The 16,157-nt window shown below is 36.2% G+C and overlaps 1 protein-coding gene across 1 annotated transcript in view; it reads right to left on the bottom strand.

The window, feature by feature from the left end:
• Window positions 1-16,157, bottom strand: part of LOC128867027 (potassium channel subfamily T member 2) — a 174,563-nt gene that overhangs the window by 83,623 nt on the left and 74,783 nt on the right. Inside the window, exons 7-11 of the mRNA XM_054108119.1 lie at window positions 15,455-15,549; window positions 13,774-13,957; window positions 6,759-7,022; window positions 6,352-6,530; window positions 3,482-3,622 (exon numbers count right to left, since the gene is read on the bottom strand). Of these exons, the coding sequence (XP_053964094.1) occupies window positions 3,482-3,622; window positions 6,352-6,530; window positions 6,759-7,022; window positions 13,774-13,957; window positions 15,455-15,549 (863 nt within the window). The remainder of the gene's footprint in view (window positions 1-3,481; window positions 3,623-6,351; window positions 6,531-6,758; window positions 7,023-13,773; window positions 13,958-15,454; window positions 15,550-16,157) is intronic.

Genomic DNA, 16,157 nt, shown 5'->3' with positions numbered 1-16,157 from the left:
ACTGACCATAAAATGGAAGAAGCGCGCTATAAACTTTCTTAACAGAACACGCATTTTTATAATAAAATTCAATGATTTGCAAGCGTTGTTCGTTTGTAAGACGATTCATGGTTAAATTATAAACGAACTGAAGATGTTTGACAGTGAAACAAAACACGAAACGTGCGTCGGCTGTTTAAACCAACTGTTTAAAAAGGTAATAGCTAAAAAATCACCCGTTATATACGTTATATATAAGCACTTCAAAAGCTCAGTTACAACAGCTGACGTATTCTATTACGTCAACATTTTACCACACATAGGGTGGTTCATTAAGTAGTGTCTTTCTATAAATTAAAAAAAAAATTAACAAAATAAATTAAATAAAAAAAGTAAAAAAAGGCTTACAAAATTAACTTTGAATTTGTATGATTTATTGTTTTATTGGAGATAGTAAATTTTTTTTGTTTCAATTCTTGTTAAGATATAAATTTTTAAATTTCATTTTTCAGCTTAACTAATCACTTTTTAATTGTTTTGTTATAATTATTAATTTTAAGTAGTCGGATGTATGTCAAGTGCGAGGAAGCCGTCGGAGACTCCCAACTCGTCTTTAGCAATAGATGGGGAGCACGCGAAGCTGATGTTATCATTCAAAATTGTAAAGATCTACAAATAGCTGCTTTCATTTGCGTTATAGATTATGTGGAAGCCTTTGATACAGTGCAACATGGCAAGCTATGTAATGTATTACAATCACTTGAAATCGAGGAAAAGGAGTTGCGCTGAGAAATATTGAAAGCCGTTAGACAGGGGTGGGTATTGTCACCCCTTTCAATATTTACTTTGAAGCAATTTTTCAGAAAGCACTTCATTATGCACAAGAAGGCATACAAGTAAATGGCGCTGTCATTATTAACATCAGGTATGCTGATGACACGATACTTGTTGCGGATAGTATGAAAGGTCTACAAGGCCATTAAGATAAGGTTGGTGAACACAGCAATAAATACGGTCTAAAGATTAATGTTACTAAGACTAAATTCACGGTATGTAAAGAAAATATTTACAATAATTTAACCTTATCGATGCAAGACGAACCCATAGAAAGAGTATCCAAATTCAGATAAATTCGATGTTGGATTAATGAGAACTGGGGATGGACCGAGAAAATTAAAGCACGAAGACAAATAGCAAAATCGGAATTCTGCAACTATAAAATGTGCCATGCCAAAAAATTCGTTTCTTCAAATGCTACTTATGGTCAGTATTTTTGTATGTCGCAGAGATATATGCCCTTAAAGTGGCTGACATGAACAGCACAGAAGTCTTTGAAATGTGGATATACAGGCGAAAGTTGAAAATTTCATGGATTGATCATGTTTCTAACAATGAAGTTCTTCGCCAAATAAACCGGAGTAGACAGCTTCTTACGGCGGTGAAGCGAAGGACAGCTTACTTACTTAGGGCATATTCTACGAAATCGCAAGTACAAAATTTTGCAACTTGACCTGGAAGGTAAAATAGACGGAACACGAAGTATTGGAAGAAAACGATGATCATGCTTGCGTAATATTAGACACTGGACAGACATAGGAAACATCAGGGAGTTATGGAATGTGGCAAGAGACTAAGAAGCTTTTAATGAAATCATAAGCAATATTTTTTAGAAACTTTAACTTGTAAATTGTAACTGAATTGTAATGAAACTTGAATTGTACGATCGGTTAATTCGAAAGTGAACATGCAAATTAAAAAGAAGAAGTTTCTTTTGATCCAAATTTTGCAAGGGTAACTCTATATTTGATTTGAAAAATTCAATTACCCGAGCACGAACTATAATCAGAGTTTTTAGAATTTCAACCACAAGTGAATTGCTAATTTATGTTTTCTTCAAACTTGCTAAATTGTTCAATTGTACCCCATTGGAGACTAATCGCGATTATTCTATTTAGATATTAGTCTCACAATCTTTGGAGGATATTACACCGCTTGCTATTTAGACAAACGTAGTAGTGTGTATTTTTTTATTAGTGTGTGTAGGCAAAATGTTTGTATAAATACTCGTATTTTCATACTCACGTTTTCATAAATTTTAATATATTGATTTACATAATTGAATTTAAATACAGTAGATTCTGTTTTTATGCGGTAGATACGTTCCGCAAGAAACAGCATAAAAAACAGCATAAAAGAAGCTAGCAGTTCTAGTTATAGTAAAATTATACGGTGTGACAAAAAAAAAAAAATTAAATATACTTTTATGGAGACCTAGCACAACTTGTGGGCATAGAAAAACTAAAAAAAATGGTATAGCAGAAATTTCCAATACACCCCCAAAATCTCATTTTATGGCCATAAAACCGTTTTTCAGTAGGTTGATGTGAAGAATCACTCCTAACTTCGCCAATTTCTATCCGATTTCGAATTTGTTTTTTTAATTCGACAGAACAAAAACAACCCGTTTTGACAGTATGTTGACAATTTTTCTGAAATGACAACTGACGAGACTGTAGACGGAAGTATTTGGATTTTTTTTATTTTTTCTCTATTTTTTCAACTTTGCCATCATTTTTACGATATTATCCGTTAGTGAGGATTTTTTTTAGTACACTACTGTTATAGTAAATTTAATTTTGCGTCGAATGAGCTATGTTTGACTGTAATTGAATTAAAATTAATGGAGTTGTGTGAGTTTTAAAATTTTAGTTTTTTTTTTTTACTAATTTGGTATGTAGGTATAACTTACGCTAACTTACGTGAACCAAGAATGGCTAAAAACCAACGTTGCAAACTACAAAGCGTCCACACAATGGCTCTCAAATTCACCAGACTCGAATCCGATGGATTACTCTCTTTAGAGAGCAAGGTCCGAACTAATAGATTCACCAGACTCGAGGCGCTGAAAAAAGCCATTGTCCGCGAGTGGACCAAAATACCTGCAAGTCATATTCAGGCAGCTTGCGATTCGTTTCTGGACCGGCTCAAGGCATAGTCAAGGCAAAAGGTGGTCACATCGAGCAAAAGTAAATTGATTCTTAATTTTGTATTATTTTCATACATTTTTTACTTTGAATTGAATAAAAGAAAGTTTCCAAACTAAATTTACAGCCTTTTTGATTGGTTACATTTCGAGTGCCGAACCCTGTAAATAAAATTATTATTTTTTATTTTGGGAGGTTTTTAGGGCTCCTACGAAAAATAGTTAAAGTTGTTCTCTTTGAAATAGAGTAAAAGGTATTTGCAGTTTGCAAATCGTGAGCGAAAATTGTAAATATTAAATTAAAAACAAAAGCATATATATTTCAGTTTTGCTTTGGCCATTCGAAAAATTTCATCATCAGCGGTTCCTGTGCCCCCCTTCGGACGATAAAATCGTTGAACAAACTTTGAGGCTAACATAAAAAATTTTTTTTTTTAGTTTTTCTGGCCATCCTAATATGTATCTCCAAGCATTTAAATTACTATCAAATTAATAAAGAAAAAAATGGCGTTTACTTACTGTCCGCGCGATGTGTGCAGCAATAATGTGACCAGCGTACTCGCGCCGGGACAAGTGCAATTATTGGCTAGCAGCGCATATTTGAATTCATCCTCGCAGACGACGTGCTCAGCGAATTTCACATGCAGTTTGTGCTCCGGCCTGTGGTTGGCAGTGTGCGGTGTGCGATTGGTGGTGAGCAGTCCACAGTCGACGGTCGATGGTCGTTTAGTTAGCGAAAATAATCAACACACCAAATATTATCGAAAGCAACAGTAGCCAGGAGAAAAAGAAAAACAAAATGCAACGAGTTGCCAAAAATCCATTCAAAACCATTCATTGTTCCAATTGTTCCAATTGTTGCAATCCGCAGGGCATTGTGGTTTTGTGTGTTTTTGTTTGTTTTTTGTTTGTTGTTTGTTGTTTTGTTGTTCGCCACGTTTTAAGGCCACGTTAATTTAAGTTGCCCAGAATGGTTTCAATTGTGTGAATGGCGAGCGATCCAGCGTTGAATTGTGAATGCAGCGCATTTCATGAAAAATAAACAAAAATAAAGCGAACAATAAAGTGAGTAAACTTCTGAATTCTTCGGCTTATTTACATGCATATATGCACACATTTATTCATACATACACACATACATTCATGCATGCATATACCCCTATTGCTGCATTTATAAAAATTTTACCCATAACTGCGGGGGTGTCAACAAGCGTGAAAACAGTAATGAGGGGACAATTTTTTTTTACTTTTCCGACACTAGAAGACCGACCTACCGCTACAGCCCTTCTCACTAAAACTTATTGTTGACATGACATGCCACGCACACCCGCTATCAGCACCCATTTATCATTGCCACTAATTAATTGTACATACATACATACATACATACATAAATACACGGATGGTTGATTTTCGCGGTATGTCGATTCTTTGTTTTGAACCTCCACCGGGGTCATCGCCAAAGCGGTAGCATTTAGCAAGATTAATGGCACGTATTTCAGCGATTCCGGTGAGTAATGCAATCGCTTTTGTGTTGCTTGTATTTCATCTGCATGCTTTGAGGTCGATTTGTTTGCACAGACATTGTTTTCAAAGAAAATCGGTCGATTTATAATGCAAAATTTTGTGGACGAATTGTTGATGTATACAAATACCTTGAATTTCATTTGCTTGAAAGATACATATTTACTTCAAAGACTGAGTACTGTCGTTCAGTTGGAAGACTTCGCGAAGCTGCTACACAGCGGTAGGCAAACGGAAAGTCAGATATTCATCTGAACGGACATTAGGCCTGGTCGAATTTACTCACATAACTCGCAAGACAATACACGGATAGAGCGAGCTTCGTGACCACAAATGTACTAATATGGGTCCCAAGACATGCAAATGCTAAGGGCATGGAAGAGCTGCTTCGGTGGGAAAAGTTTTTGGTCCGCAACCGGCGGTGGGGTGCTGTTCAGCCACGTCATAGAAAAACTATGACTACTGGCAATAGTCCCAAAGTCTGCCCGCAGTCTAAAATATTTATTTGAGCCACACACAGAAGCAGGTCCGTTTCTGCTGACGTCGTGCAATTTCTGCATATCCGAAGTGTTCGGAATTTTTTTTATATGGAAGAAAACACCAAAAAGCTCAGCGAAAAAAATTAAAATAAAATCAAGAAGAATTTTGCTCTACCGTAGGCTTGCACTTTTTATATTAGAATTGAATGGGCTATAAACCTGCAAGCCGAGAATGAAGAAGTTTAAGGTTTTAATGGAAATTAGGTAAATGCTTAAAAACGTTGGATTCATGTGAGACCTGGACGTATGTGGTTTTTGTTATATAATTAAACATATTTTCATCAAAAAAATAATGAAAACTAACCTTGAAAGTTATATAGTCAAAAGTTATTAAAATGTGCTGGAAACCTTAACATTATGTGTCATTCGCGAGCAAAATTAATCATCCTTTCATTAATAATCATATTTCATTTTTCAATATTTCCGTACGTTAATCATATTTGACACTTTAGAAGCACTTGGAAAGATTGCCGTAGCACGACCCTCAAACTCTAGTTTGCGGATAGAGAGATCTGTTCGAAGTTTTGAGAAATACGGTGTTAACTGCCGGAAAATGCCCATGACCCTTGAGAGATTGGTGGTTGCTGAGAAGTCATTTCGATGAGTATTTTGAAGAATTTTTGCAAAGGATTTCCAGTCGGCTTTTTTATTATGGAGCCTCGGATTACTTTCTTTCTTGATTAGAATTGGGATCAGAACCTTCAGCTATGTTAACAAAATTCGTTGACAGTTTTTTACAATGAAAAGGTCGATCAGGACCGGAGTTTTATTAACATCTATTCACCAATATAATGGCTTGGCCGTTGAAATGAAGCCACATCCATTCGCTGTGGTTAAATAAATATAACTCGACATGTGATTGTATTTTCGGAGCGATTCATTAAAAAATGGTGTGGGATTCTTAATACAATTTTTTATAGATATTGCCCAAAAATTTTCAAATCGTAAATGATTCAAAGAGTATAAAAATATGCACTTATGTATGTGTGTATATTCAAAACTGTTCTACGATATTTGGAAGCCTTTGAATTTTGTTTCATTCAAAATAATGATTATTTCTGATTCAAATTTGAAAAAAAACTATTTGCAGACCAGACGCTCTCAACTCTCTAATTTCATATTTTTGTATGAAAGGCTGAATTTGTGCAGTTGAAGCAATAAGTTTGGCTGAATTCAAAAATACCCATTATTCACATTTAACACTTTTCCTTGACATCTTTACAGTTTTTGCTTATTTCCATATACTCATTAAATTTACATTCACGCATTTTCGCTTTTCCACAGTAAAATAAAAATATAAAAATGTTTAATGAAAAGTGAACTCACCGAAATATCTGCACATATTGCGGCACACTCGGCGCAAAGTCCTTAACCGCCCACGAACGCAATATCGTGTGCTCGTCGGCTGCAGTCTTATCAGCATAATTGCGAGCGGCCAATATGAAGCAGGCTTCGGCCTCATTCATGCGCGCACGTGCCAAATCCCCATCCTTTAAACAGGAGCCCTAAAAGCAAAGCAAAGAAAAGTAAAACATTTTTGAATAATTAGTTTGTGGAGTAGCCACTATAAGGGAGTAGTGGTAAGTGAAGGGAAGCCATTTTAATTGCACGTCGCAGACATGTCGCGGCGCTTAAGCATAAATTATGCGCAATTAGTGGCAGATGCACAAGTAATCAATACGAGTACACCAAATAGGGCAAAATGAGTTTGAAGTGGCTTAGCGGGAACTCACCTGAATATAAATGACACGTTGCGCCCAAATCGGTACCTGCAATATCATACGCATTGTAGTGTCCAGCTCCATGGGGCTCAGCAGTACCACATAGTAGTCTTGTAGAAGTGGATGCGCATAAAATTCGTTGAGGAAGTCCATGATTGTGTCCGCATGCAACGTGGTGGAACAGACGACTACATGTTTTTCACTTTGCGCGCGATGCGACGAGTAGCTACCGCCCAGTTTTTGGCGCTCCATCCACGTGAAGGCCAATTGTTCAAACTGCGGCATGCATGAAAACACACATGCACACACACATCCAGGTCATATACATGTGAATAAGTTGAAATTTCCAGTGGCATAGTGTTTGAGCGGCAATGAAAAAGTGGGAGTAGAAAAAGTACAAAATAACAGCATGAATAAACAGCAAAAGGCAACTGCAAGGCTGCGAGCCGTGTTGGCATGTTTCGGTCAAAACTCGTTTGGACATGTCAAATAACGCCGCCAATCAACAATAGCAATAGCACATCAGTAGCGTAGGTCAGTTATGTTGGCCATTCAACGTTTGGTTCATGGCTGATAGCTGCTGGTTGAGTGGCGCTGCCTGAACTCATGTCTAACAATGCCAGTTTGCCAGTTTGAGCGTTTCGTTTCGTTTGTATTCGCTTTATTATGATTGCTGCGTCAACTCGTTTTTGCTTTCAAATCCAATGCGTACAATTCAAATGCAAACCAGTAGAGCAACACATGAATTCCGAAATGTCCATCAACAGTTGCCAATCAAGCTTTCTTTTCAGCAAATGCTTCACCGATTTTCTTTGCGTTAATGCAGAAATTCAGTTTTTGCAATTTTTTGACAAACAGGGTTACCGGGAAATTTCTTGGAGGTCTAGCAGACTTGGAATCGGTAGCCACCCACAGTATTTTATTGTTTTTTTAGAGGCGGAAGTGGGGAACTTCGAGTCCAAACTATTGGCAACATAATGGGCCTACAGGCCTAAGTGGGCATCCTACTTGTAGAGAGTAACAGCTACCGTAACCTAACCTTATCTACTAGGAATGTCATCCTAACTAAAGATAGCGAAAAATATCAACTACTTTTTAAAATAATTGGCGAACAATTACCATATAATTTTTTTTCTTGAAGATGTTAAGTAGGAAATATATACTGAAAAGCCATTAATTCAAAATTTTATCAAGATTTAAAGATTATTTTAAAACTATAAATATAGCTGATTTTTAGCTAAAAACAGGAAAAAAATCGAACTCTTCAACTAACATTTAAAAAAAGTGAGTGTACACAAAAAAAAAAGAGAAGAATGTTTTTTAAATAAGCTTTAAAATCGAGTATCTCCTAAATGGTTCAGTTTTGGTCAACTTGTCATGAAACCAAAATAACCATAAATTACATAAGTAATAATATCCTGAGGTGTCCAAGTTTTCCGCCGAATAAAATTGTCCGCTAGAAAAAAGAAGAAGGGGTTTGAACCAGTGGTCCAATTTTTGCAATTAAAAACAAAATTCAAGAAAAACAATAATTATAAGTTTATAATAAAAAAATTTAATTTGCCTGAAAATCCGCCTAGTGTCCGACACACTCACATCAGCCTCCACTACTATCTTTGTTGCATTCATTTGCCGTTTAACAAGATATTTTAATATTTCTCAATCAACTTTGATTCTGGGTTGGGTAGAAAAATTGCCTGCCTTTCAGCAGATAAAAAACAATTAATCCCTTTGAAAAGTCCCAACAAATCTAAAAAAGCCAATCAAGCACAATCCGCCGATCAAAAAATTAAATAACTCCCAAACTTGGGCGAAAAGCGATATGGAGAAGATCGCAACGTTTTGTAAATATATTTCAACTAAAAGTAAATATATCGCCCGCAATTTCCTAAGATAATAGCCAGAATTATACTGAACCGTCTTTAAGAGCACCTTGAAGAAACTATCAGCTCTTCTCAGCAGGCGTCCGCACCGATCAACACACTGCGCATCATCATTTAACATTGAGTTGAATTTAAGCCAAAACTGCACCTTTTGTTCATTGACTTCGAAAAGGGCTTTGACAGCGTCGAGCGCGAATGCATATGGGCTGGTCTGCGGAGAAGGAGTATCTCAGTACAACTGGTAGCTCTTATTAAGGAAAGCTATAGCGGCGTGAATTGCCGGCTGCTCCACAAAGGTACGTTGTCAAAGCATTTTCGAGTTGAGAGTGGAGTGCAGCAAGGGTGTATTCCTTCCCCAATTCTTTTTCTTTTGGTTATCGAAGATATCATGACCTCTGTTTTTCCTGTTGGTGATCGACGTTGGTGATTGAGATATCTGGTCTATGCCGCTGCTTACATCTGCTACATCTGCTTACTGCCACCCAAGCTTTCTGATCTTAAAGTTATGACAACGTCCGTGCAACAACAACTTCGTTCGACTGGACTTAAAACCAACGTCAATAAAACTAAAGTCCTGCATCTCAACAGTAACACCTCTGAGGCATTGGACGTTGATGGGCAGCAATTCGAGAGCGTGAAGAAATTTTGCTACCTCGGGAATATTTCCTACGCAAGTGGATGCTCTGTCAGAGATGTTGAACAAAGAGTGTGCAAAGCGAAGTCTATGTATGGCATTTCTATGGCGGAACAACAACATAAGCATCGATACCAATCTGAAAATATTCAATGCGTGCGTTAAATCTATAGAAGGTTACAACGACAATCACAAAATGCCTTCAAATTTTCATCAACCGGTGTCTTCAACGCATACTACGAGTCCTTTGGCCCCATAAAATAAGCAACTCCTAGTTGCTGGTTGAGATTGCCTGTGAAGTGTGGAGAAGGAAATGGCAATGGATTGGTCACACGCTTCGGAGAGACGACAACAACGTGGCTAAACAAGCGTTAAGTTGGAACCCGTTACAACAGGTAGGACGTTCAGTTGAAAAACCTCGCGTATAACATGGCGAAGATCAACCGAATCCGAAATGGCAAATCCTGGCTTATCATATAGCGAACGTGATCTTGAATTGTTGACGCTCAATGCGCCACAAAGAGTTAAAGGAAGACATACCTATGTATACAGATATAAACAATTAATACCAAAACATTACTTTAAGTTCAGGAGAAACCTTCTACCATAGACCAAGTTCACAAAATAATCCGCACGATAGAAGAAGCTCTGGAATAAAATAACTTCTGCTCCGTGATTTTTCTAGATGTAGCACAGGCTTTGAATAAAGTCTGGCAGGAAGAATTAATCTCCAGACTTAAGACATTACTTCCGATGCATTTTACTGAATTATTAGCCTCTTATAGTATATCGACGATTGGTACTTTCACGTAAAACATAGACGGACACTAGGCCGGGTCGATTTGTGGGGAGGCAAAAAAATCGCCCATTGCTCTGTGAAAATCATATTCTAGGGATCAAACTAAGAAACTTTGCCGAAGGAACCATACCTCTAAAACGAATTCTGATGTCCCCCAATTTGGGTCGAACTTTTAGTGTCTTTTGTGGGGAAGCAAAAAAATCGCCCATTGCTCTGTGAAAATCATATTCTAGGGATCAAAATAAGAAACTTTGCCGAAGGAACCATACCCCTAAAACGAATTCTGATGTTCCCCAATTTGGGTCGAACTTTTTAGTTTCTTTTCTCATGTAAAGGCCAAAAATGGTGATATTTTGAAATTATTGTATGGGGAACCCCCCAGGGAAGTTCCAGGGGGTGTGCCACTGGCATGGGTGGATCGGCCGTCCAAAGTTAGTGGGGGTCGGTCATACATTTGGACTCGATTGGAGCACTCTAAATGGGTCAAAGTGGGATTTTTCGTTCGACCCAAATTGGGGGACATCAGAATTCGTTTTAGAGGTATGGGTCCTTCGGCAAAGTTTCTTATTTTGATCCCTAGAATACGATTTTCACAGAGCAATGGGTGATTTTTAAATCACCCGCCCTAACGGACACATACCAGCATAAAGCAAATCAATGCCAGCGTTGCTGAAAGCAGCATACTTGGATCCATTCTGTATTGCTGTAAATAACAAATTGGAATAGAACGTGAAATGTAAAACTTAAAGAATCTAAATCCCTATACGTAAATTTAACAAACAAAAAACTATTTAAAACCCCGTTCATATATTTTCTGTAAATATTCCGCATGCTTAGACCGCAAAGTAATTGAACATGACGTTAGGCGCTAAGCTTAAGGGAAGGAGTTAGTCAAAACCAGAGTTGCTGAACTTAACTTAAAATGCAAAAAAAATGTGTTGGCTTATCGGTAGAACGAACTGAAATAATCCAAAGTTTTAAAAATAAAGTAATCCGAGATATCGGTAAAGCCTCTTCATATGTATGGAATTATGAACTCCACAAAGACCTGCAGTTGCGCACAGTCACTGAAATGATAAATATTTACGCAGCTAAGCATGCGAAAGGGGCTGAGCAGCATACCAATGAGCAACTTCTTTACTGTGAAGCAATGCATACAAGAAGACTGAAGAGGATTAAACCGCGGGACCAAGTGGTAAACAATGTGAAAAATGCCATGAAAAATATGTTACTTTTTTGTTCTAGTTAAGTAGTATGAAATTTATGTATATCTTATTTTAACGATTCAATAAAAAAAAAATAATTCTTTTAAAATTACGCCAAGAACGCTTTGGTGTATTGACTTGATGCGAGATTAAGGCAAGCGAATGTGGATCTTTACTAGAGTGACTTGAATCAAGGCCAAGGCAGGCGAATGTGGATACTTGATGTGCTCTTAAAAATGTACGTAGTCTAATTTGCAAGCGTTCTTTCAAAGATAAGTCGTCGTTAATTTTATCCTTTTGCCAGAACTGCAATTCACCTGTCAAACAAGAAACTTCTTTGGCTCTTTTTACTCTAAATTGGCTTTTTGGCTCTAAATTTTTCAGCGGTATTCCCTCAAGAATCGGTTGCGTAAAATTGCTGTCCGTGAAGTTGTGGAACGTTTGCCAAACCGTAAGTTTCATCAACTATTATGCAGCACTTCCATCGGTCAAAAAAAATTTGTTTTCTCATTTAGCGCCCTGTTTTGCGAGCTAGTGCCTCACTGCGTTTCTTTCCGGAATTTTCTGTACCTTTTACGTCTTCAGTTCAGCTTCTTTATCAATGCTGCGAACAAAAGTTTCTGAGCAACAGATCATCCTCGTCAATTTCCTTCTCGAAATGCATGAATTCTTCTTTAGCTTAGCCAACATTTTGTTAGCATTTTCGAGATAATGAGAACCGTTTCTTTTTCCAGAACCTTGCACAAATGTATACATTTTGTCTCAAATCTGTTATCAATGCGCAAATCCTCCCCTAAATTGATTAATAATGCGAGCAATTTTGACTGGAACATTTTTGACTATTCTGTTTTTTTTTTAATCCACTCAGTTTGATTTTCAGATATTTTATGATGTTTTCTCGCATGTCTAATTCGTTTGACATTTTATCGATAAATAATTTGTTTTCAAATAAAAGCGACGCACTATATGTTGACAAAAAATTTTTTAACATAAAAACTTAATCTGAAGGTAGCACAAAAATGGAGCAAATATGATGAACAACTTTATTCGGCGCATTCCTTGGGACGGTCTTTCCGGTAACCCTGTATACATAGATATGTGTGTAGTAAGAATGCAGAGAGACTTGAGTTAGGCACACGCACACTGTAGAAAAAAAATAATGGCAAATAAAAAGCGAAACCTTAAGCATTCCGCGTTGGAATGAAATTTTCTACGTGCTAGCAAAGTTTTTTTGTTTTTTTAGTTTATTCGTTTGATTGTTTGGTTTACTTCGGTTGTCCGGCTTTGTGCAGAAAAAGCAACTTTAAATGATAGCAAAATATCAAACTTTCGACTTTGAATAACATCTATTGTACTGCATGTGTAGGAGAAAGTTTGAATGGTCAAGTGGATTCGATGTCGAGTTGATTCGAGGAAAAATGGAAAATTGAACAATTCAAATATTTAGATTGCTGAGCGATAATTCACTAGGAGGATGAGTGAGATTTTTAATTAAAAGAGACCAGAGTTAATTTTTGGGAAAATATGTATGCAAAGCATATAATAAGCAATAAAGTCTCTCTCTTAGGATATGGAGCTGAATACTGGAAATTGAAAGTAGAAAAATTATTGCGATTATTTAAGAAGAAGCAACAATAATTTTTCACTCGTTTTTTTTTGTTTTTGTTTTTATTTGGTGGGAACATCCTTTGCCAGGGGCTCAATCGAGCTGCTCCTCCTATTTGTGGTGCACGCCTTGGTGTTGTTTTTCCACAAAGGTCTCTCACTTACAGTTTCATGCCACTTCCGAAGGGCTTAGCGTTTTTAATGAGAAGCTTCTTCAACACACAAATACGAATGAAGGTTTGCCATTGCTTGCCAATGAAAAAATGCTTTCCATAGTGAGCTTAGCACTTGGGACCTAGCGAATGGTAGTCGCGTACAAACCCATTCAGCCACGGCGGCTGCGACTTTCCATATTCTCATTAATGGTAATTAAATTGTGTTTACTGTTTTTGTTGTGAACAGAAAAGTCCATTACTTAATTAAGTCTTGTTGTAAAATATTACTCCGATAATTCATAATGCCAAACGAAATTACTGGCATACTCGTACAGGCGAGTTCACGTAATATTGGAGCGTTTAAATTAATTTAAAAAGCAAAATAGACATACACACATACGTGTGCACACATACATACATACATCCTATATCTAATTATGTGTGTTTATTATCGCCAACCACCGCTGTCATAACCATTGAATGCAAATATCAATAAGTAGAAGTGCCATTACCCTGACAGGATATGAAATACCCGCATATGTAGCCGTAGATGAGGCACTCCAAGCATTGCCAGGCATTTGACCCGAATTGATGCTCAAATACTTAAACATATACATATACATATACACAGTATTAGCAAATTGACAGTTAGTATGCATTAGTAAATCCTTCTCTCAGTTCCTATGCATGTGTGTGTGTGTGCCTGTGCCTTCAAAATAACCTATCTGTTCGCCTGCCACACTCACCTGTGTCGGCAGCACTATAAGTGCCACACAAATCATAATCACCATATAAAGTTGTGAAGGCCATATATCGGGCACAAAATCGCCATAACCGACTGTTGAGAATGTCACAACCACATAATACGTGCTCTGGAACAAATTCAAATGACGATGACCGGCGCGTTGAAAATGCTGTATGCCACAGACGCTGTTAATGAAGTGGAAGGACGAGAGAAGAAGAAAATAAGTTCAAAAGGACTAAGAATAATGAGCGTTGTTAATGATCGAAGGTCAAGTGGGTGAAAAAAGCGATGAATGAAGCAATTGACTTACACAGTAATAAACATGAAAATACACCTTTACAAGGGAGCGCTGGTGGGTACTTGAGGAAGGGTGATGGTGAAGATAAATTAAGTGCCACTTAAGTATAAAAATTAGATTTCTTAAATAAACTACCGAACTTTTTATGGTGAGTGTTTTAGTGTGCTGCTTAGTACCAGCATTAATATTCTCAAAGAGAGCGAGTGCTGAGAGAGTAAGTGTTATGCTCGAAATGAATACTGAATAACGCAAAAAGTTGTGCTAAATGGAAAACTGTAGGGAAAGTTGGGTCAGCTTTGGAAAGATGATTTTTTACAAATTTTGGGATGAATTTTGCTTCACTTTCATAACCCTCTGTACATAGGTAGTTGCCAATAAAATGATTGTAATATTTATTGTACTATATCAAACATCCCACGCTTTTAACTCTAATTTGAATTATTCTATTTGTATCTTAATTTTTGTTATAATTCTGTTCTGAGGTAGTTGACTATGACTGATCGTTCGATTTGCTATTACTTCATTATAGGTCCCTTTGTCATTAAAATTTATTTTCTACTTTTTAGTTCGATTGGCAATAAAAGCGTGTTTTTTATTGTAGTTTTTTTAAACTATTTTTTATTTGAACTGGAGATCACTGTAACTTAAAAACCGCTTGGTAAAATTTATACTACTTTTGAAAAACCTAAAAAACTCGTGCCTCATCGAAGGATTTTTTTTTCAACAATTTCGATTTTTTTTAAACAATTAATTATCGGTTTTTTTCTAGAAAATCTGAAAAATATTTTCTGAGGCCGCCATATTGTTAATTTTGAAAAACAAAAAACAAAGCTTCCATCAGGCACAAAATTATCTATTAATAAAACTAATTTCTCTTGTCCGATTGATTTTAGATGAACCTCCAAGGAATTGTGATGATCACCGGAAGGGACTTCTAGAGAAACGGGCTCCTCCCAAACAGCGATAACTTTTACAATTATAATTTTTTTTTTGTTGAAATTTTGATAAAGCCAAGTCGAAACATGATGTATTAATGCTATCTAACTTCCCCTAACCCCTTAATTTAAGCGTAGCAAAATATAAATTTCCGTTGATTGCTAATATTTTACACTCTTGAAGGGAAGAAAAGCAGCCGCCGTCGGCAGAAAAATTACTTCTTATAACTAAACAAAATTTTTAAATACGATGGATTTTTTAATGAATTTAAAATTAATAAAAAAATAAAAAATATTTTCCTTTTGTGGTAGGATGAATGAATGGTTTTGTAAAAAACCTCTTGAGTTACAACTTTTTTGACAATAAACCACTTCATTTACTTGTTAATTTTCATAGGTTTGACAGTGGATTTTTTTTTTTATTTTTGGTTTGCATTTGTTCAAGTTACCTTGTGAACACCAGACACAGCAGTGTGGCGGAGAGTATGGTGAGTTGTTGGGAGAGCGCGGATTGTGACTTTTGCATGGCACGATGCAAATCGTTCTGTAGTTGAAAGGAAGGTGAAAATGTTCAAATGTAAATAACAGAATTAATGAATAATGCATAGTATACTAACAATAATAAAAATACTAAATAATTGTAATAAAATATAAATAATTATACAAATAATTATTATTAAAATCTTGCTTTCCATGCTATTATGGCTTCATAAATCTGATTTTTCAGTAATTTAAATAAAGTTTTCGAAATATATTTATTAATTGAGTTCTCAGTTTTTCTGTTACGGCACAGTAATAAATATAGGTATGTATAAATTTAAAATATAACAAATTTGGGCTTTTAAGTGAAATGAGCGGCTCTCTCTAAGTAAATCATGACTATACTACTTTTGCAGAGCAAAAACTCTATAGTCTGCAGATAAAAGTGTCCAAGTTTTGGCCATTGCAGTCCACGAAGTATGCGTAAAAAAATTATAAGTCGAACTTTGATAGAAATATTGTTTTTCATGTTCTTAGTAGAATTTCACGGGAACCAGTTTTGTAGAACAAATTTACCCTGCAGTTTCATTTTTGAGGGTCATTTTGACACTTGTTTTAAAAAGGTCAAAAAAATGCTTTTAGATAGACGATTTGAGAACTTAAATGCTCTGC

This window comes from Anastrepha ludens, chromosome 6 (assembly GCF_028408465.1).
Source record: "Anastrepha ludens isolate Willacy chromosome 6, idAnaLude1.1, whole genome shotgun sequence".
Taxonomy (NCBI): Eukaryota; Metazoa; Arthropoda; class Insecta; order Diptera; family Tephritidae; genus Anastrepha; species Anastrepha ludens.
This window is presented reverse-complemented; position numbering and strand designations above follow the sequence as displayed.